General features: G+C 39.3%; 1 protein-coding gene across 1 annotated transcript in view; it reads left to right on the top strand.

Annotated features, from left to right (window-relative positions):
• The window catches only part of LOC140457817 (cadherin-related family member 3-like), a 52331-nt gene extending 32540 nt beyond the window's left edge, over window positions 1-19791 (top strand). The window contains exons 13-17 of the mRNA XM_072551435.1: window positions 401-572; window positions 4349-4596; window positions 6174-6349; window positions 9947-9960; window positions 19469-19791. Coding sequence (XP_072407536.1) covers window positions 401-572; window positions 4349-4596; window positions 6174-6349; window positions 9947-9960; window positions 19469-19791 — 933 coding nt within the window. The remainder of the gene's footprint in view (window positions 1-400; window positions 573-4348; window positions 4597-6173; window positions 6350-9946; window positions 9961-19468) is intronic.
• Window positions 19792-24199: the final 4408 nt, after the last annotated feature.

Genomic DNA, 24199 nt, shown 5'->3' with positions numbered 1-24199 from the left:
CCTGAATTAATGAGTCATTGTGGAATGGCCCAGGTTTAATTGCTGCCCTGTATTGAGTTGGCGAATCTTGACTGGGCAGTAGTACAGGAGCTGTTTTGGCCTACTTTCTTGAACAGGAGATATCCCTTTTAAAAAAACAACAAATTTTCAGGGAGTGTTGCAATTCCTGATTGCAAGGCCATGATTCTTTACATGGTAGAGAATGGAAGAGGACAAAGTCAGGAGTTACTTTGATGAGGTTCAAACAGCCATGTTAATGGTTGGTGAATAGAATTTGATAGCTGATAGGTTTTTGGCTGTTTGGAATATTGCGTGCAATTCTGGTCTCCTTCTTATTTGAAAGATATTAGACTGAGGTTGAGGAATTTCAGTAAGTTAATTAAATGCCGTCATGTTCTAGGTCACAGTTAATATTCTTCCGGCCAATGATAAACCACCTGACTGTCTTCCAAAGTTTTATTCTCTAATGATTCTCGATGACACTGCTGTGGGCACAAACATTCAAGGGTTTCAGTTGGCCTGTACAGACCAGGATTCCTCCCCTCAGTCTTTCCGTTACTTCATAACTTCAGGTATGTAAATGAATTGCCTGATTGAATCATTCTGGTTTTATTTGGGGCAGTCCCTTTAAGGTATGCCTGCCTGTACGGTTTCACTTTTTCCATATATGTGTCTCTGTGTCTTTCATTTATTGTATTGCAGGAAAAAGAAAATGTGTGTGGATCTCCACAGACATTTAACAGGATTAAATAGTAGGTGGGATATCAGTAGAACCAGAAAGTCATAGAATCCCTGCAGTACAGATGGAGGCTAGTTGATCCATTGAGTCTGAACCAACTCGCCATCCTATCCCCATTACCCCTCATTCACTATGGCTATCCACCTATTCTGAATGTTCCTGGACACTATGGGCAATTTTAGCATGGCCAATCCACCTAGCCTACACTTCTTTGGCCTGTGGGAGTAAACCAGAGCACACAGTGGGTACCTGCACAGACACGAGGAGAATGAGCAAACTCCGCCCAGGCAATCACCTGAGGCTGGAACTGAACATGGGTCTAACCATTGAGCCACAGTGCTGGCCTAATCGCCCAGTTGAAATTCGGCAGCTTTTGTTTTAAATCCTGTACTTTGAGAGTTGGAAATTGACTATAGAGCCGCATCATAAAGACGTGGAACCCTGTTCCATGGGGCATCAGGTAAGGTGTTGATTTCTTACCACCCTCTAGTTATAGTGTTATGCTGAAAGGGGAAGTCTACTAGAAATCAAACCTCTGAGCTGTACCAAAAGTTTAAATGTCTTGCTTTATCACCAAAACAACCAAAGCATTTATGGCTGTTATCTGGAACAAAAGAAGCTTTCACCAGATTTCCTCAATAATAAAAAAAGTGAGTTTAACAATTAAGCTTATTGTATAAACAAGTAACAAGATGGATCAATGACTAGTATACAGTAGAGAATTATATCTGTTAATCCTACCACACACACATTCATATACAGATAGGATGAGATCACACAGCTCTGCAGAGTATCATGTGTTTGAAAAATTAATAAGTAAACACCCTTCTGAATCAAGAGTCCAAACTAATAAAAGGTAGACTGGGTTGATTTTTTTATAGTTCCTTTGGTTTCCTGTTGACAAGATTAAGTTGCTGATAGCCTCAAAATGGCAGATGATCTGCAGACCAGATTTTAGATTCAGAAGAGAATCAGTCAGAACTCTTGATCTGCCATTTCTCAGGAGAGACAAGCAGGAGGCTGGAAGAACACAGCAAGCCAGGCAGCATCAGGAAGTGTGAAGTAAACGTTTCAGGTGTAACCTTCCTTCAGGACAGGGGGTGGGTGTAAGAGGAGGAGAGGCAGAATTTGTTATTTTCAGCTTGGAAATATTTTTCCCACTGCCCAAACCCTGTTTACTGGAAAATACAGTTTGTCTGGAAATTATAGAGCATAATGCAATCTAAAAGCTCTTTTTAAAAGTTTTTTCTCCCAAAGTCACTCTGCTTCCTATTAAGAGCAGACAACTTTCAGTTCTTTTTGACTTTTGAGTTCCAAGATGTCACATGGTAAATGTTTTTTCCAAACATTCCATTTTCCAATTCCCATAGTCCATCCTTCAAGGTAGGGTGGAATGGAGTATTAGTAACATCACTGGACCTGAAATCCAGAATTCCTGGCTAACATTCAGGGTTTGAATCCCACCAGGGCAGTAGGTGGAGTTTGAGTTTGAATCTGGAATAAAGAGCTGCCGTAATGACGATGCTGAAATAATTGTAATTGTCATTAAAAAATAATCTGGTTCACTCATGTACTTGGGGGAAGGATATTTGCCATCCTTTCCTGGTCTGGCCTACTTGTGACTCCAGACACCTAGCAATGTGGGTGACTCTTAACTGCAGTCTGGACCATTAGGGATGGGTAATAAACGCTGACCAGTCAGTGATGCCCCCATCCTGTGAACGAATTAAAAAAAAAGCTTCTAACAATATTCAGATTTAATAAACCTTGTCACAGTTCCCTCACAGGGCAGCATGTCCTTTCTTGAATTCTTTGTAAATAATTATGTTCAATCAAACCTGTGGCTGTTAAATCAAGTGTAGATCCCACAATACCAAGGGACTGTGTCAGGAGGGGAATAGTTAGGTTGTAACTGATCCTTTGTGATCTACTGGCAGGGATAGAGATAGCATGGTCACCTGGACTATATTTGATCCCGGGTTATTAAGAATGATATCTGATACGGGAGCTGAAATGGAAATATAATCAACTAGTTATCTTTGGAGGTTGAAGATGCAGATTCTTATTCTAGTTTTATCCAGATTAATGCAATCAAAATGGAGCACTTCACAGTACACCTGGTGAGAGGGGAAGAAACAGGGACTGCTTCCAAGGACACATAGGTGGCACAGGTGACTCTTGTTCTGACATAGAATCTCACAATCATAGATGTATTGCCACTTTACATTGTTACGTTTAGTCTTCTAACCCAGTGAGGCATGACAGCATGCCTTGAGATGTTGGGGACTGCTGGCCATGATGGAGGCTAGTGGCAATCTGGACTGGTATAGAGTGTGGATGAGGCACACTCATGTGTCCACAGAGTGTGGAAGTGTGTACAGTTTTGGTCTCCCTACTTGAGAAGGCTCTGGAGGGGGTGCAAAGGTGGTTCATGACGTTGATTCCAGAGTTGAGAGGGTCGGCTTATGAGCAGTGATTGAGTAGACTGGGACTAAACTCTTTGGATTTTAGAAGAATGAAGAAGGATCTTATAGAAACATAAAAGTTTTGAAGGGAATAGATAAGATAGAAGCAGGGAAGTTGTTTCCACTGGCAGATGAAACAAGAAATAGAGGGCATAACCTCAAAATAAGGGGAAGCAGATTTAGGACTGGGTTGAAGAGGAACTTCTTCACCCAAAGAGTTGTGAATCTGTGGAATTCCCTGCCCAGTGAAGCCATTAAAGCTAGCTTGTTGCATGTTTTTAAGGCATAGATAGACCTTTGAACAGTAAAAGAATTAAGGGTTATGCTGATTAGGAGGGTGAGTGGAGCTGAGTCCACGAAAAGGTCAACCATGATCTTATTGAATGGTGAGGGGCCAGATGAGCTACTCCTGCTCCTGTTTCTTATGTTCTTATAAGGAGCAGCTAAGTACCCAGGTCTGACTTTCATGTTGAGAATTGTCTCCATCTAGTTTCTCTCTATTGTGTGGGCGAATAGCAAACTGCATATCAATGAGGAGAGACTAGGACATCAGATGTTAATGCATGCAAATAGGCTCCCACTACTCACCAGCCAGATTCGCGTCTTGCTGTTCAAATCGGGAGTTAAACATTAGACTCAATGTTCCTTGACACAATTTCTCCAACTGGCTCACCGTTGCCATGTCATTCCAGGGCTGGGGAAAGATAAAAATATACAATAAGCAAATCCTGTATATGTGTTATGATCAATTCATTGTGAAAACACCTCTCCATTCCAACTCCTTTTTTGAGCCAATGCCTGTTATTATTTTTAAGAATAATCCTGAAATTAAATGCTTGCATATCTGTACATCAAAACAAAGTTAGGAGCACTGAATCCCACCTCAAATGCTGTAGTATTATGCCCACTATTTCAGAATTTTGATTCTCTAAAGTGTTAAGGTTTTAATGTTATTGAGCAGTAGGCAAAGCTCTCTCTTAATTTCTCTGGTTTAAAGATTAGCGTTTTTTCCAGTGTTGATGTCAACCATTTTTATTATGAGTGTGATATCACAAATGTGCAACTTAAAATGTAGAAGTTACCTTTAAAGATAGGGATTGTTCCATTGTTAATTGCCATTTAATCAAGTTACTTTCTGTACTAGGTAATATCAACAACCATTTTAGACTGTCTCCCAGTGCTGGATCGAACATCTCGAAGCTGATACTTGCCCTACCTTTTGATTATACACACGGTGTTGACAGAGTCACAAACTATAACCTTCTAATTCAAATAACCGATGATAACCTACTGGCTGGAAGCAGAAAGAGTAATATTGTACAAACAGGGAGAGTAAAGATTAACGTCAGAATTATTGTCCCTACACCCAGTACTCAGAAAACCACTACAACTGTAAGTACACCAGAATAGAGATCTTTTCAGTGTGATATTTCAATTGAAGTCAAAACAAAACTTTCGAAAAACAAATACTCTGGCTCAGTAATCAGAATTCCTTGCTTTTGCTAAGTGAGAAACAATTGAGTTAAAGCCAAATAAGTTTTACACTGTGAAAATAAGCAGAGTTTTACTAGGCGGGCTCCTGTCAGGCTCAAATATAATCAAAAGCCTGAAGATGGATGGGATATGGTCACTCATTGTGATTCTCCAAAATAGCCAATTCATGGGCCTATCTCTTGAATTGGAAGGCCTCTGATTGGCCCTGAAAGGAGCGGGTGCTATGAGAGCAGACAAATGAGGGGTGAGGGTGTGTCAAACTGGGGGGCACCCTCTCTCCAACCTCTTCTTGAATTTCAGATTAAAAGTGGCTCATTCAAGCAGGTCACCATTGTTGTGGGACGATTGAATATGGGGTGAAGAGGAAAAACCTGTGCACATATTGGCATATGGTTTCTGCTGCACACTGGCAAACAGAGAGGGGAAGTGCCTGCCCAGCACATTGTAACATTCCTCCCTCCAGCCCCACCGTTCTGCCACCTCCAGGCAGCTGAACGAAGCCCTGAGACCTCCAGAAAGCTGGCTGGAAAAATCCCAGCTTTAATAAGTCCTTAACGACCCAGGTTGACTACCCAATAAGCATCGCATTCATCATTCCACCTTATAGGAGCAGGAAAGCAGCCTTCAAGTTACTAGCTCTATTTTGTGTGCCCTCTGGCACAACTTAATAACCCTTGAGCTGCCAACGTACTACGATAGTGTGTGGCTGTGTTGGCCATTTGGGATGCCCATATATTCATTGCCATCAGTCCTTCTAATTGATTTAAGTTGCCCACATAAAGTCTTCAGCAGAAGTTGGCTCAATCTTGATAAACTGTTAATAGTTGTTACAAATTACTTAGCATCTAGTTGCATTACATCGGAGGTATATGATCAGGTTCAACTAAAGAGTCAATGCACATTAAAACTGCTGCTGAAACACACTGGCAGACAAGAACAAGACTGGACACATAAACACACGCCAAGAAGACTGGCTTGCTCCACCCAGAAACATTTGTTATATTCGAGTGGGCGAGCTTACCTTGTGATGCCAGGTAACCCTTTCAGATCCCAAATGTCTACGCAACATCCATCTCTGCTCCTGGGCCCAAACAGCATGCAACAATCAAGCTCATAGCCTCAGATTAAAATACAACCAAAGCTAAGGAATGCACTTTGAGTGTAGTTTAGGTAGATGATCTGAAGTTGGAGAAGGGGTAGACATGAATTAAGTTTTGCTTCAGACTGAATTAAACATTATGCGTAGTTGAACAATTTTATATTAGAGCAAACAATATTGGAATGCTTATTCACAATTTTCCAAACTAGAAGTTAATGTGCGCAATCACCTCATTGATTTGTATGATCATTCTAATTACCACAGCTATAATCGTATGCTGAATGTGATAAAAAAAATCAATGAGAGAATAAATAAATCATTAATTTCAAGTCATTGGTTATTTCTCACTAACAAGTTCTTTTCTGCTTGTTGACAGCCCAATATAACCTATATCAGGCTATCGCAAAACACCTACCAAACAGACTCCTGGTACATACCATTCATCATCACTTTGGGTTGTTTATTACTGCTTGGAATGCTGGGATACTTAGCATATCTTTATATAAACTACATCCGCTCTATACCAAAATCAAAAGTCGAGAAAAAGTCATTGTAAGTTTTAATCATTGTGCTCATCAAAACATTTCATTCCAGTCAAAGCAAATTTCTATTATTTATTATTTGGTAATCTGTTTCTGATTGATCTTTGGACAACTGCTTACTTACATTCATGTGGGTTTTAATATAAATGAGGTTGTTTATGTGAAACTATTTTGCATGTTCATGTATTAGTATTGATAAGAACCTTTCATTCCAAATTGTAGAAGGTTAAAATTAAACTGATTGCATGAACTTATCTAATAGCTTTAATAAAACAAAGAACTGAGAACGCTGGAAATCTGAAACAAAAACAGAAGTTACAGGAGAAACTCAGCAGGTCTGGCAGCATCTGTGCAGAGAAAGCAAAGTTAACATTTTGGGTTCAGTGACTTTTTTTCAAAACTAATTGTGGCTAGGAAAATGTGGTATTTATGCTGAAAATGGGGCTGAGAGAGGTAAATGATTAAGCACAGGTAGATATGGGGCCCAAGTGTGAGAAAGATAGGCAGACAACAGGATAGATAATGGTAACCAGGTGGAAAGAAAAACTGCTAATGGGCCCCATAAGTAGGTGAAAACTGGGATAGCTGTGCTGAAAGCGGCCCATGTGATGACAGGCCTTGGGGTGTGGGGAATGCGTAAGGGACATGGAAGAAGGTGTTCAGGCCCTAAAATGATTTAATACGATACTGAGTCTTGAAGGCTGCAAAGTCCCTGAATGGAAAATAAGGTGCTATTCTTCCAGCATGTGCTGAGCTTCACCAGAGCACTGTGGCAAGCCTGAGACAGAGATGTTGGCCAGGGAATAGGGTGGCATGTTGAAGTGCCAGGGAACGGGAAGCTCAGGATCAGTTTTGTGGACAAAACATTGGTGTCCTGCAAAACAATTGCTCAATTCGAGTTACTGGTGTAAAGGAGACCACATTGTGATCAGCAAATACAGTAGACTTGATGGGTGTATGCCCATAAACTGCTGCTTCATCTGGAAGGAGTACCTGGATCCTTGATATTGAGGAGGCAGGAGGTAAATATCTCCTGCCTCCTCAATATCAAGGAGGCAGGAGATATTTGGGCAGCACTGTGGTTCAGTGGTTAGCACTGCTGCCTCACAGCATCAGAGTCCCAGGTTCGATTCCAGCCTCAGGTGACTGCCTGTGTGGAGTTTGCACATTCTCCCCATGTCTGCGTGGGTTTCCTTCGGGTGCTCTGGTTTCCTCCCACAGTCCAAAGATGTGCAGTTCAGGTGAATTGGCCATGTTAAATTGCCCATAGCATTAGGTGCATTAGTCAGAGGGAAATGGGTCTGGATGGATTACTCTTCGGAGGGTTGGTATGGGGTTGTTGGGCCAAGGTTTCCACACTGCAGGGAATCTAATCTATACAGGCATGTGCTACACCATCTGTGATTGCACGAGAAGGTGCCTTGGGAGTGTAGGAGGTTTTAGGACTGGAGGAGGGTGTCCCAGAGGGAATGGTCCCTGCAGAAGTTGACAAGGGAGGGGAATTTGTATCTGGTAGTGGCCTCTTAGTGGAGGTGACCAAAATGTGGCTCATGATCATTTGGATGTAGGTGCTGGTGGGATAGTAGGTGAGAACGGGGGACCTTATCAGTGATGTAGGAGGAAGAAAGGAGGTGAGTGAAGAACTGCGTGAAAAGGGTCGGACACAGCTGAGGGCCCTTTTAACTATGGCGCTGGGGAATCCTCGGCTAAGGAAAAAGGTGGACATTTCGGAAGGTCCCCTGAAGAAGGTAGTATCATCAGAACTGATACAACAGAGGTGGAGAAACCAGGAGAATGGAAAGGAGTCTTTTAGGAAGCAGAGTGTTAGGATGTATAGGCCAGGTAACTGAGGCAGTCAGTGTGTTTGTAGTGGACCTCTTTAACCTGGTTATTAAAAGAAACGGTCACCTCAGGTCTAATCAGATATGAAGTTAACAATATTGTGAATAATGAAGATCCAACACAAATTCCTTTCACTGCCAAAGGTTTTACAGAGATTTCATTTAAACATGTTAACAAGTTGATTATGACAGCAGGCTAATGTCCTACGGTTCGAATTTAGCAGTGTTTCAGTTGAGACAATTACTTTAAAAATATATATATTTTCTGAACTCCATTGGTGTGGGAAATGTGCCCAGCTAAAGTTGAAGGTAAGACTTGCAGGGACAGAGTGGAGGGAAATCAATACTGTGTTTATTCAATTCTGGCTTTACTTGATCTAAAATTGTGAAACATTAATACTGGGTGCTTAAAGTGAAAGTTTGTTTCTTTTGTAAATCAAAGTATGGTTAAAGTAAATTATACCGCACTTTTCACCACTGCAGGGTAACTGAAGTGTTTTGCAAGCTAAATTATTTTTGACGTACAGCAGCTACAATAATGCAGGGGAATACAGTCATTAATTAATGCAAAACATAACAGGAATGCAATAAAAAAAAGTCATCTGTGTAATGATTATAATAAGATCAGCCCACTAGAATATGAGTTTCCTGATTGGGACTGTTAGTCTGGTTCAGTCAAGGAGCCCTGGCTGACAGATATAAACAGGAGGGTCAGAGGTTCTGTTCACTCCAAGAACTGGCTTTGAAAACTCAGCACTAGAGTCAAGGACTCTTCATGTGCAAATAAAGGGTGAATTGGTGACGGGATAGTGGTCTGTGTGGAGTTGTTTCACTCCATTTTGTGGCTGTAATCTCATGGATGAATGTTGGTTGTCACCAGCAGAATGTCACGACCTTCTTAGAAATAGTGCTGTGGAGACTTTTATAAGATTTCAGTTTAGAATCTCCTCTGAAAAACAGAACCATCAACAGAGCAATGTCCCTTCAATGCTGCAATGGAGTGTCAGCTTGGATACTAAAGTTTTTGAAGGAGGAGCCCAAGCCCCTCTAACTCATGGACTATTGAGCCTTGGTTTTTACTAAGTTAAATGGTCACTCACTGGCTTATGACAAATGTCTGGGTGTTTACCTGTTGATACTGGGGCATCCCAACCCACAGATACTAATTTATTTTTCCTCAATGACGAAAAAATCAGAAGTACACATCCTTTCATTGTATTGTTCAAAACAGATACAACTATCTTATAATATTTCAACAAAAAATAAACCACCTGCTTATAATGTATTTGAAAATGAGCAAGTGCACTAGGGCATTACAGTTCACTTGGGAAGTCAGAGTTGCTGCAGTAGCATGCACATTTACGTGCATGTTGTATACTGTAGATCTGGATAGCGATGGTAGAGACTCCAATATTCTTTCCATCACGTGGCTAACCAAAAATCTCTCCTGCTCTTACCTACCTGCCATTGGCAATGTGATGGAAGGATTTGTACCCAACCTGCCTGGCCACATTATGAAGGCATGTTCATTGACATCAGACCCTGGGAATTCAAAATCAAATCCAGAAATTGTGGCTCAGATGCAGGGACGATACCCTTCGTGCCACCATACCTTTAGACTAATCAGTGTACATAGATGAAACTGGATTAAATCTCAGCCAAATTAAATAGAATGGGGACTCTGAACAGTAAAATTTTATGAATCAAATCTTTTCAAATGATGGACATGAATTCAAACAATGTTCTTTTCCTTTTCTTTGTTTCAGGGTGGAAGAAAAAGGTGGGTGTTCCAATTTTCTTGGTATCTTTCAATGTGAATTGAGCTTACTCTTCTCTTATTACAATGAAATAAATTAATCTTTCCTTTGTTGAATATAGAACCCAAGTCAAAGAAGCAACACAATGTGATTTTGGTAAGTATCCCAAGTAAAGAATCTACTCCTGATTTTGAAACAGTAATTTTTGCACATGGTGCAACCTTTCAAAAAAAAATGTTGCTTAATACTGCTTTATCCAATCCTCCTCTCAGAATTTAAGAGCTCTCGATGCTAATTTGATATCATAGTGAGTGTCAGTTCACTCGAGAGGATTGGCATTTTCAATTATGCCAATGATGTCAATTAGAAACTGGACCATCATGACTTGCAAACGGAATGTGAATGTACCAGTGCACCTCTGAGTGTATCAGTGCACCTCAGCATGTATCAGTGCACCTCTGAATGTATCACTGCACCTCTGAAATCTGGATGAATTATAAACCATGAATGCCAAGTAGATAGCTCCATTACAAATCTGAGTTTAAACCAGTTCTCTTCCTGTACTTGCAGCTGTGCAGACAAGTGACAATGAAATTAGGCCAGACATTGTACTTATTTACCTTTGTTACTATATTAACAAGCATTAAAATAAAATCTTTGAGCATTTTTGTCTTAATTTCATAACTGGGTCCGTAATTAGAGCTCATGTTCTATATTCTCCCAAAACAATATTGCAGTTATTACAGATTGTCAATGTGTGGAATGCTGTATGTTCTTCCTCTGCTCAAAGAAAGTATTCGCTTGTCTAATTTTTTTTAAGAGTTAGTCATGGGATTTGAGCACAGTGAGTATGAATGGCACAGATTATGCATTCCCAACAGTCCCTCATTGCTGTTATAAATTAGGAAAAGCAGTTGTTTCAATCAACACTAGTGCCCAGAGTTTTGGTTGAGGGAGAAATATTTGTCATGACACAAGCAATTAGCATCATGCACAATGTTCCTCCTCATTTATCTTTCACGGTCTTCCAAGGTCTGGGCACAATAGTGGCTTCTGAAATCGGGTGTACAATGTAGATTTTGTTGTAGAATTAATTTTTTTTAAAGGATTATGCTCTTAGTCCACAGTGCATCAACCTACAGCCCAAAAGAATCTATAGCCCCTTGCAAATAGGCCATGCAAATCCAAGCATGGTAGTGTTGTAGATCTAGGGGTTCAGGTGCATAATTCGTTGAAGTTTGCATCAAATATAGATAAAATGGTTAAGAATGCATTTAGCATGCTTGTCTTTGTCGCTTAGATCTTTGAATATAGAGATTTGGACATTATGTTGAGGATGTACAGGACATTGGTGAGGCACCTTCTGGAATACTCTGTCCAGTTCTGGTTGCCCTATTATAAGGAAGACATTATTAAGCTAGTGAGGATTCAGAAGAGATTTACCAGGATATCGTTGGGAATGGAAGGGGGAGGGGGGGGGAACCTTTCTTTATAACTCAATGTGGGCTGAGACATTTCTTGCTGGAGCGAAGGAAGTTGAGAGGTGACCATATTAAGGTTTATTAAATAATGAGGGTATAGATAATGTGAATGGCAGATGTCTTTTCTACAGGATGGGGGATTTCTAGACTAGGAAGGTGAGATGAGAAAGATTTTAAAAAGGTGCAAGGTAATTTTTTTATACAGAGAGTGGTTCATGTGTGGGATGAACTTCCTGAGGAAGTGGTGGATGTGGCTACAGTTACAATGTTTAAAAGAAATTTACATGAATAAGAAATGTTTGGAGAAATATGGGCCAAGCACAGGCAGGAGGGACTAGTTAAGTTTGGGATTATCGTTTGCACGGACTGATTGGAACAAAGAGTCTGTATCTATGCTATATGACTCTATGATTCTAAATTCACTCCTATTTCTACTCATATCGGTAATTTGACCGTTTATCCTGTATGCATTTTGGACCACATTAAACACAGTTCTTTCATTCATAAGCAGGAACTGAGAACCTATGATTTGTTACAAATTAATGAGATGTATTATGAGATATGTAAATGAATAGGAACATGGATTTTAACTTTTAGTCTGGCTTTGATCTTTTACAATATTATCTGATGTAGAAACTTTTGCTTCAGCCTCTCCAACGGAAGGCACAAGTGTGTATGTTTTGAATCTAAATGGTAACAAGTGCAGACTTATATTTTAATAGCTTCTCTACTTCTAGTCAAATCAAGACTGACATAGAGCTGAACAGAATAATACAAAATGTGAGCCTGCTAAATATGCTATGCATTTCAGGAAATGATTACACGCAACACAATATTTGATGGAGAAGCTGTTGATCCAGGTAAATATGCATTTTATTATCTTTTACATGGTTATACATATGTCATTTTTGAGTTGGCAATCTGTAACTGGTGGAATGTCACAGGGACCAGTGTTAGGGATTCAACTATCCCAATCTTTATTAATAACTTGGATGAAGGGATGGAGTGTATGAGTACTAACTTTGTTGATGCAACAAAGCTGGGCTGGTGTGAGGAAAGATGTATTTATATTTATTAATATAATTTTTTTAGGAGCTTGGATTTTTGGCTACTAGCAGTGTATGGGCTTGTCTATTTAAATGCAGGAGTTTTTAAAAAATATATTTTTAATAAGAAAAAATAGATTTTTAAATATTACAACAAATACAAAACAATGCAATTCAAAACAGTACAAAAATAGTACAAAACTAAACCCAAATAATAAAACAAATTCCCAACCCACTCTCCTGCACGAATGTATAAACATATATAGAGAAATAGAAAATTAAAAGAAAACCTAAACTAGCTATTTAACTAAATAAATAAATACCTAACAACAAACAAATAAATAGTAATAACTCAGCCCAGTCAATCAAAACACTCATACATTCACAGTTCCTCCTCCCTGGATATTGGACTCATGAAACACAATCGTTACGGCTATGTAAAAGCCCTTGTTAGTGTGGCAGATAAATCTGTGTCCAGGTATTTCAAAGAGGGTTGCCATGTCTTGTAAAAATTCTCAGTTTTGTGGTGTACCATATTTGTAAGACAATCCAGGGGAATATGCTCCATAACAATCTTCCGCCAACCAGACAGGCCAGGGGGATTTTCGGATATCCAACCTAGCAAGATATTCTTCCTTGCACAGAACATAAGAATATTGAAATGTTTTTTCTTATGCACGTCTTCAGGAAATACAATGGGTAGGCCCAAAAGGAGAGAAATAGGCTCCTTCTCCACCCTAACACACAAATTCCTCTCCATTGCACCCACCACAGCGCTCCAATATGTTCGAAGCCTGTCACAAGACCAAAGACAATGGGTAAGAGTACCCGTACAGACCTTGCACTTGGGACATGCTGAAGATACCTCTGGTTTAAATTTTTACAAACGGTCTGGGGCTAAGTAGACCCTGTGGAGAATCTTCAACTGTAAAGCATGGGTCCTATTGCAAATTGATATCCTCCTTGCATTCTCTCAAATGTCCTCCCATGCCTCTGAAGAAACTTCAACACCCAGCTTTCTTTCCCAATATCTTGTAGAGTCGATCAGACTTATCTGAGGTGGCACCCCCTAATTAGTGATATAAAGTACTGACAGAGAGTGTACTCTTAGCCCTTCGTACCCTGCTTTCTATGTCAGATTTGTAGGGATCAGTCAAAAGTGTGGTTTTTTTTAATAAAATCCCTAACTTGAAAAAAACGAAAGAGGTCTCTATTAGGTAACTCGTACTTCCATACTAACTGATCGAAGGAGATCATTACGTCTCCCTCAAATAAATCACCCATGCAAGACACACCCCTAGCTGCCCAATGTTTAAATCCTGAATCTATCATACCCGGTGAAAACCCAGCATGCCCACTGAAGGTGTAAACAAAGATGCTTTGCCAATATTACCTTCCCTCTGCCAAATTGCCCTCCATGTTTTAACAGTATTGATGACTATTGGGTTATGGCAATATTCCCTAACTGTCCTCACCTTGTCCAAAAAACAGCAAACTGGTAAGGGGGCACCTTGCCTGGGAGACTTTGATATCTAGCCATATTGAAAGAGGGTCCCCACAAACCCAATCACTTATGTCGGTCAAAAGCCAGCTTAATTGGTCATTTTTAATGTCCAGAAGGTCTACTCTCCCCAATCTGTGAGGCAACTGCAGTTTGGCTAATTTAATGAGGGACCATTTACGGTGCCAGATAAAGGAGCTGAACCAACCGTTCAGTGGACTGAGTGTTTGTTTATTGAAAAGCAGGGGGAGCATCTGTATAGGGTATAGCAAACCAGGGAGAATATTCATCTTAATAAGCGCTTCTGACCCAACCATGAGACTGGAAGTACCTCTCATCTTTGGAGATCTTGTTTAATTTTTTCAAATAATTGTGTAAAATTGGCTTTGAACAGCCAATCCAGAACTGGAGTAATGAATATGCCCAAATACACAAAACCCCCCTGTGATCACCTAAATGGCAATCTATAGTCACTCTCAAGAGCCAACTCTTTCATAAGACTACCCATAGGCATAGCCTCTGATTTAGCAAACTTAATCTCATATCCTGAAAAAGCGCCAAACGCGTGAATGCATTGTATCAGGGAAGGCACTGAAACTGCTGGATTTGTCAAGAAAATTCGAACTTCATCTGCATACAGCGAGATCTTATATAATTTTGACCCCACTTCTGGAGCTGATATATTGAGATCCCCATGAATGGCCTTTGCCAATGGTTCAATCACCAACGTAAAACCTAATGGTGAAAGGGGACAGCCCTGCCGGCTGCCCCTAGAAATATTAAAATTGCTTGATCGTACCTCGTTGGTAATGACCGCCGCGAGAGGTACACTGTAGAGAACCTTTACCCATCTTATGAAAAATTCGCCCATACGAAACCGGTCTAGAGCATAGAAAAGGTACGGTCACTCAACTCGGTCAAATGCCTTCTCTTAAATGCAGGAGTTTAATAATTAACTAGGTATGTCTTTTTGGATCCATAGTTTTAAAGCAGTTAATGTAGGAGAGTAGATGACTGAAGACCTCCTAGAGTGCTAATGCAAGTTTGTTTATGTGGTGGCGTTTTATGACAGGGGTAGATAGAGAATTGAACCATGAGCTTTGTAGAAGGTAGGATGAGCTAGTTTTTAAACAAATGTAGTTAAAAGTTTTTGAATTCAGTTCAAAAGGAGATCCCACTGAAGCCTGATGTGAGAATAGCTTCTCCTAGAACATGTTTGTCTAGAATAGTTAAGAGAAGTAAGCTCAGCATAAAGGTTTTGTAAAAAGTTCCAAACTAGGGGTATTTGGTTATAAATCTGCACTGCCTTCTCAAAAGTAAGACCCCAATTGTAGCAGTTAAAGTAAAGACTTTGTCACTCATTATGAAAGGAACTGAGAGAAAAAAACAGCAATTAAATTAAAGCTACGTATGGTTGGGAATGAAAAGAAATTCTTTAATTTTGAGTAACTGCAAAATGTAGACATTGATGAATACATGAGACTTTATTTTGCCATGAATTTTTAAATCTTCCAAGCTATTGAGGTCACGTAATTTGCTTAATTTTATGATTTGTAGGAGCTGGTGTTGGACTAAGGTGGGCAAAGTTAAAAATCACACAACACCTGGTTATAGTCCAAAAGGTTGATTTGGAAGCACTAGTTTTTGAAGCATTTCTTCATCAGGTGGTTAATTTTAGGTGGTTTATAATTTTAGTTTATTTCTATTTAATTTGTTTGCAATAAATTTACATTTTAATGTTAACATTAAATCTTCAGACTTGTGCATTTGTGTTTCAGAGATAAAAATAAACAAGTCATATTTCATTCTTGGATCAGAATTAAATAGTAACATTAGTTAGGATAATAATATAGGAAAGCAAGCTGTAATGAGCACACAAAAGACTCTACAAAGGGATATAGGTAGGTTAAGCAAGTGGACAAAACAAATTGGCAAAATGAGTATAATGTGGAAAAATATTAGCATGTCCACTTTGGCAAGAAGAATAGAAAACCAGTTTATTATTTAAGTGAGAGAGACAGGAAAACTCTGCAGTACAGAAGGATTTGAGTATCCTGGTGTATGAATCATAGAAACCTAATGTCCGGATACAACAAGTAATTAGAAAGCCAAACATCGAGAACTCTGAGGGGACATGGCAGGGTAGGTGCTGAGAGAATGTTTATCTTTATGGGAGAGTCTAGAAATATGGGAAACAGTTTAAAAATAAGAGGTCTCCCAGTTAAGACAGAGATGAGGAGGAAGATCCTTTTCTGTGAATAGTTAAACTTAGTAATTACCTTTCTCAGAACAGTGGGAGGTGAGTCCTTCAATGTTTATAAGGCTGAACTAAAGAGATAATTTTTTAAATCAATACATGAATCAGGGTAAAGGGGTCTAGGCAGGAAAGTTGGGATTAAGGCTATAATCAGCCATGATATTATCAAACGGTACAGCAGGTTCAAGGGGCTGAATAGCCAACTCTTGCTCCTACTTCTTATGGTACTTTGAGCATTTTATTTTTGCATGAAAAATGATAGGTTGGTTTCCTTCCCATTTCCTGTCATTCTTATGATTGGTCTATCTTGATTGGTCCAGTAATATCTTTAGTTTCACTCTAATCATATTCACCTCTTATTACTGTTTATGTCTTCACTTGTAGACAGGCATCTGCAGGATTTTTTTTCTGTATTCATTTGAAGTATTCTTGCATTTAATATTCTTCTCAGAGAAACTGTCACTTTTCCCTCCCTGGTTGCAAGACATTTCTTCATAACCATGAAGACAAAGCTTAGTTCAGAATGTAGTCAACTTCCGATTTCCTTCATTTAAGTGCACTCCTTCCACACAAAGTTAAAAATCACACACCAGGTTATAGTCCAACAGGTTTATTTGGAATCACGAGCTTTCTGAGCACTGCTCCTTCATCAGATGGTTGTGGAGTATAAGATCGTAAGACACAGAATTTATAGCAAAAGTTGACAGTGTGATGTAACTGAAATTATATAATGAAAAAGACCTGGATTGTTTGCTAAGTTGAGAATATAACTTTAAAATTCTGCGATTTACATATGAAAAAACTGAAACCAACATGTTCATTCTAAAAAATAAGAGACTTAACAAACAATCCAGTCTTTTTCATTATATAATTTCAGTTACATCACACTGTAAATATTTGCTATAAATTCTGTGTCTTATGATCTTAACTCCACAACCACGTGATGAAGGAGCAGCGCTCCAAAAGCTAGTGCTTGCAAATAAACATGTTGGACTATAACCTGGTGTTGTGTGATTTTTAATTTTGTACACCCCAGTCCAACCCCGGCATCTCCAAATCATTCCTTCCATATACACACCTTCTTCTCAATTCTGCATGAGTGAAATGAGCTGCCAGAGGAAATGGCAGAGGCTGACACAATTACAACATTTAAAAGGTGACCGGATAGATATATGAATAAGAAGAGTTAAGAGGGATCTGGGCCAAATGCTGGCAAATGGAACTAGATTAATTTGGGATATCTGGTCAGCATGGATAAGTTGAACTGAAGGCTCTGTTTCTATGCTGTATAACTCTATGACTCTACTCAATGTAATAGCAGAATCACAGCATCTTGATTAAATGTATGACTTTAATTGTGTAATGAAAATCTTGTTTCCTCAATTTAGTTGCAGGACTGTTTTTATTAAAAGGGTATCATTAACTGCCTCCCACTGTCATACTTTTCAGACAACTGAACAAACCTGAAACACAAACTGAAACTGCTGGTGACATCTGTGAGGGAGAAAAAGCATAGTTAACATTTCAAGTCCATTGGCTCATCATCAGAACTGATTGTTGAAATGTTAACATTGCTTTCTTCCCACACGTGCTGTCAGACCTGCTGAGGTTTGCCAGCAGAGTCTGTTATTGTTTCAGATCTCCAGCACCCACAGTTCTTTGTTTTATTAAACGACCCTAAAATATGATCGTCCTTTCCAGACATTTTGACTTGTAAGAAAGCCCAATTAGAAATGAAATTGAGCAATACAATTCATTGTTTTCTTTTGTCTGTGAGGAGATTTTCAGATTCCATTAATTAGACATTATTAAACTTTGAGACCCTGTCTTCACACACACCAACTTGCCTTTCCCCCAATACTCCTGAACAGGTATAGATCCCAGTTCAGCAAAATTTTGACTTTAAAATCCCTCCAACATTTGCCTTCCCCGTCTCTATAACCTTGTCCAACCCACAACCCTCTGTTCTTCACTAATTCTGGCTTCTTTTCTATTCTCAATTATAATTGCTCCACATTAATGGCCATTACTTTAGTTTCCAAGGCCCCTAGCTCTGGAATTCCCTCCCTACACCTCTCCATCTTACTTTCTCCTTTAAAAAAGTATATAGTTTTATTTTTCACCAAGGCTTTGGTCATCTGGTCTAATTTTGAGGTCAGTTTATTATTTTATATAATGCCCCTGGGAAGGGTTTTGGGATTTTTTTATTACATTAATAGTCCTGTATATGTTGTTAACTTTTTATTTACTGTTTAATATTGACTGGGTGTGTCAATATGTTACAAAATTTTCTAATAATCTGCCTCCAGGTGGGCAATTATTTATTGCTCAAGGTATTAGTTCACAAAATAGGGAAGATGGGTGGCTACATTTTCCATCAGCTGTAAAATGCTTTCCAGAATTGAAAAACAAGGTGGTGAATCCTGCTACTTTAACTAAGAGTCATATTGAACTCAAAACAGCAACTATTTCTGTCTCCACCGATGCTGCCAGACCTGCTGAGTTTCTCCAGTTTCTGCTTTTATTTCAGATCTGTAGCCTCTGCAATATTTTCGTTTTATTCGATTGTTTGACTAACTTGACACCCAATAAAAGAAGCAAGAAGCCCCCTCTTGTTTGATTTCATACAAGGGGTCTCAGATTTGAAATTTCTTTGATTCCAACCACTATACTGACCTTTCTTTAGACCATTACACTTACTTCAAGTTTAAATATGCCTAAATACCAGCCTACTTTGAAAACACAGCAACATTAAAATGTACAAAACTTCTCTGTCAAGTCAGGATTAACAGGCAGAAAAAAAAAACAGGAATTCTTCGATATTAATACGATATGTGAAATCTGAGGCCCATTTTTATCACCTTTTATGAACATGATTTAATCCTTATTTCTGTGACTGAATTAATAATCAGTTCAAGGTAGAATTTTATGGTTGGGGAACAGATCCCACATTCGTGAGGTTGACTATAACTGTTATTGTGCATAGACCTTACAGAGGGGGTGCTCACTCTCTCCTCTGCAGGGCAACTGCAGTTAGGTAATAAATTCCAATGACAGTTGTACTCTGACGAATAGTTAAAGTAAAACAGAAATTATTTACTTTGAAAGCAGGTAAGTTAAAATCAATCAAAATTTTGAGTTATTCAGTTTTTGTGCATAACCCACAGAATTAATTGACTCCCTCAATTCATTCATGTCATCTGAGAGAGAAACCTGTTTATACTGAATGTTTCATTCAATATTTAGTCACAGGCAATGTGTACCAATATAACACAAACTCTGGAGCCAGACGTTGGAAGGATACCAAGTTGCCCATGAAAGAATATGGAAATGTTCGAGATGTAACTCCTAACTTAATGTCCAATATCAACAACGAGACAAACTTTACACAAAATAGCAACATGAAGGAAGTGCATGTGGACCAGATTGATAATCAGAAGACTGACTATGACCGAACATCCCTGAGACCACCTTCAAAGCTCAGAAGACAAAACAAAGTCGTAGCACGACGACTAGAACCATCTCAAACTCTCAATTCTTTGTCTAAAGTTTCACTAAAATTAATGTAATACGAACACAGAGTCTTTCACAAATAGTTTGATTGGTTGTATTGTGGAGCATTTCTTGATGCAACTTCAACTGATATTTGAATCTGTCATTTCTTTGAAAAGCCAAGACAATTTGAATAAAATGTCTTCGATGTTTGCATAGTTTAGTCTAGACAGATGGGTTTAGTAAGCTTGGATTTATTTATGGAGTTACGGAGTTAGAAATACATCAGAAGTTAAATACTGAGAGGGCATTCAAACCAGGGAGCGATCTGACAAACTTCACTGTTGTTTCTCCTGAGTTGAAGCATGTGGTAACATAAGCAAGTGATAATAATGCATTTATGTAGTGTGTTTAGCAAAACAAAAGTATGCTATATTAATTACATCTTTAAGCAGTATTTCTAAGTCTCCACTATCTTTTAATTTAATAGTTAGCAGAAGAAAATCTCAATGTCAAAACAAAACTCAATGTGCTCCATCTCCACCAATATGTTTAATCTCAAGTGTGTAGCTGCTTCTGTCCTCAGTATCAATAATTTGACATGTTACTCATTTGTTTTGCAATAGTGACGTACCTGAGGGAAGATTCTAACTCCCCTACGTTTTAGAATCTGGGCACAATGGGTAAACAAATTGTTATCGTCAATCTGTACAACACATATCAAATTGCGATTGCTTTTATGTAAAACAAAACTGAGCCAATTTTTCATTCTTACAACAACTTACAAGTTTTTCTGAATTAATTTTCAGATGATTGCTGCAGTGTTATTGTTTGTGCTGGCAACTTAATTTTAAATCTTATTGGGCTGTTATGTAATTAACAAATTGTGATGAGGATCTTTTCAGAACTGATCTGTGTTATGACTGAACATTTATCTGAAGCCTAGAAATGTTATGGAACTGCAGAATGTGTTCATTTGTCTTTGCTAAATAATAGCTCAGGTATTCCAGTGGACAGATAGTTGTTGGAGCAGCAAGAGTTTGGACCACACGGAATTCCTAACCCAGTAGACTCCAAGGGGATAGCCTTGGAAACTTCATTTTGATAGCAATTTCCCTGTGTCAGAGACAGGGAGAAAGTGAGGACTGCAGGCACTGGAGATCAGAGTCAAGAGTGTGGTGCTGGAAAAGCACAGCAGTCAGGCAGCATCCGACGAGCAGGAGAATCGATGTTTGGGGCTTAAGCCCTTCATCAGGAATAAAATTGCATTTTAAAATTCTTGATGAAGGGCTTATGCCTGAAACTTTGATTCTCCTGCTCCTCAGATGCTGCCTGACTTGCTGTGCTTTTACAGCACCGCACTCTTGACTCTGTGTCAGAGACAGTATGTTACTGTTAGTGCGAAGAGCAAGGATGGTCAGTATAGAGAATGCCGGGTGACTAGACAAACTGAGGCCCTGGTCAAGGAAAAGCAGGCATATGTCATACATAGATAGGTGAGATCAAGTGAATCTCGAGAAGAGTGTAAGGACAGTAGGAGTATACTTAAGAGAGAAATTAGGAGGACAAAAAGGAGATAAGATATATCTTCGGCAAATAAGGTTAAGAAGAATCCAAAGAGATTCTACAAATACATTAAGAGAAAAAGAGTAACAAGGGAGAGAATAGGGTCCTTTAAAAGGTCAACAAGACAATCTATGTGTGGAACCACAGGAGATGGATGAGACTCTAACTGAATATTTTGTGTCAGTATTTACTATGGAGAAGGATTTGGAAACTAGAGAGGTTGGGGATACACAGTAAATAGTGATATTTTGAAAACTGTCCATATTACAGAATAGGAGGTGCTGGGTGTCTTAAAATGCATAAAGGTGGATAAAATCCCTGGAACCTGATCACGTGTATCCCAGAATTTTGTGGAAAGCTAGTAGAGAGATATCTGGGTCCCATGCAGAGATACTTGTATCATCAATAGCCATAGGTGAGGTGCCAGAAAACTGGGGAGTAACTAATGTTATGCCATTATTTAAGAAAGGTGGTAAGGAAAAGGCAGGGAACTACAGACTGGTGAGCCTGACATCAGTGGTGGACAAGTTGTTGGAGGCGATTCTGAGGAACAGGGTTTATTTGCATTTGGAAAGGCAAGGAGTGATTAGGGAAAGTCAACAAAGCTTTGTGTGTGGGAAATCATGTCTCACTAATTTGATTGAGTTTTTTGAAGAAGTGACAAATAAGATTGATGAAGCCAAAATGGACGATGTTGTCTTTTAGCAAGGCATTTGACAAGGTTCCACATGGTAGATTGCTAAGTAAGGTTTGGTCCCATGAGGTTTAGGTGTAGCTAGTCAATTAGATACAAAATTGGCTCGAAGGTAGCAGACAGAATGTGGTGGGGGAGGCCTGTGACCAGTGGTGAGCTGCAAGGATTGGTGCTGGAGCTACTGTTTTTTGTCATTTATATAAATGATTTGGATGTGAACATAGGAGGCATGGTTACTAATACTGCAGCTGACATCAAAATTAGTAGTGTAGTGAACAGTGAAGGTGGTTACCTCAGAATTCAACAGCACCTTGATCAGATGGGCCAATGGGCCAAAGAGTTTTATTTAGATAAATGTGAGGTGTTGCATTTAAGAAAGGCAAATCAGGGCAGGAATTATACACTTAATTGTAGGGTCCTGAAGAGTGGTGCTGAACAAAGTGACCTTGGAGTGAAGGTGCCTAGTTCCTTGAAAGTGGAGTCACACATAGACAGGATGGTGAAGAAGACATTTGTCACACTTGCCTTTACTGTCAATACATTGACTGTAGAATTTGGGATGTCATGCGGCAGCTATGTGGGACATTGGTGAGGCCACTTTTAGAATATCATGCTCAATTCCAGTCTCCCTGTTATAGGAAAGATGTTCAATTTGAAAGGGTTCAGAAAAGACTTACAAGTATATTTACAAGTATGGAGGGTGAGTATACTGGGGCTATTTCCCCTGGAGTGTCAGAGACTGAGTGGTGATCTTATGGAGGTTTATAAAATCATGAGGGCCATGGATAGGGTGAATAGGCAACGTCTTTCTCTCAGTGTGGGAGAGTCCAAAACTAGAGGGCAGAGGTTTAAGGTGAGAGGGGAAAGATTTAAAAGGGACCTGAAGGGCACATATTTCACACAGAGAGTGTTGTGTTTATGTAATGAGCTGACAGATGAAGTGGTGGAGGCTGATACAATTACAACATTTAAAAGAGATCCGGGTTCAATTCCCGCCTCAGGCGACTGACTGTGTGGAGTTTGCACGTTCTCCTCGTGTCTGCGTGGGTTTCCTCCGGGTGCTCCAGTTTCCTCCCACAGTCCAAAGATGTACCGGTCAGGTGAATTGGCCATGCTAAATTGCCCGTAGTGTTCGGTAAGAGGTAAATGTAGGGGTATGGGTGGGTTGCGCTTCGGCGGGGCGGTGTGGACTTGTTGGGCCGAAGGGCCAGTTTCCACACTGTAAGTAATCTAAGACATCTGGATGGGTACATATAGGAAGAGTTTAGAGGAATGTGGGCCAAATGCCGGCAAATGGACAAGTTGGAATGAAGGGTCTGTTTCTGTGCTGTATAACTCTATGACTCTTGTTGTAATCAGAATTTGGGGTCTCAATATATCACAACCACACATTTATAAGAGGTCTATCCTGTACGAGACAGCATAAGAGCTTATTATTGACTGGTTGGCAAACAAAATTGGTGTTCCTGTTTTGTCAAAGATGGATCAAAAGTAAGGGACACTTGTTTCTGCTATAATGTGGAATTTGATTGAAGATTAACTCGATTTCTCATTATCCTCTGGCTATTTATTGATTAGTATTTACAACATGTCAACCATTCACAAATACACTCTTTTGAAAATGAACTGAATATTTATGTAGCAATTTAGCATTAATAAAATTGAGAAACAATTTGTTCAGAAGTCGTGCAACCTGTGTTCACTGGAATAAGACTGAAGGTGACTTTACAGTTTGGTTTCAAGTCCTGATGTGATTGGCTGGTTTATTATTCACCACCAGCTCTTCATAAAGTCTATAATTTGCTTCCTAAGGCACACTGAAGTCAATCAATCATTGACAAAAGTTTGATGTGTAATCCATGAGTGGATTTTGAAACCGAGTACAGTTGCTATAGCATTCTAGGTTACTTTTTGCAGGTCATTGAAACAGAAACAGACACGAAATTTGCATATAATGGAAACAGATTTCTTGGAAAAGAAAGACACCTTTTTATTGTAAAATAATGAAAGGTAAAAATGGCTATATTGCCAAAACGCAGTTTGACATAGAGGGCAGGGAATCAGGGCAACATGTCTCCTTTCCAAGAGAATCTGTGCCAAATACAAGTTAGCTGCACTCAAAGTCTCTGTCCGTCTTGCCTGAAGAGAGTGGCACAGTGGCTCAGTCATTAGCACTGCTGCCTCATAGTGCCAGGGTCCAGGTTCAACTCCACCCTCAGGTGACT

Source organism: Chiloscyllium punctatum, chromosome 32 (assembly GCF_047496795.1).
Source record: "Chiloscyllium punctatum isolate Juve2018m chromosome 32, sChiPun1.3, whole genome shotgun sequence".
In the NCBI taxonomy this organism is placed as follows: Eukaryota; Metazoa; Chordata; class Chondrichthyes; order Orectolobiformes; family Hemiscylliidae; genus Chiloscyllium; species Chiloscyllium punctatum.
Note: the sequence above shows the minus strand (reverse complement) of the source record. Positions and strands in the feature narration are given on the sequence as shown.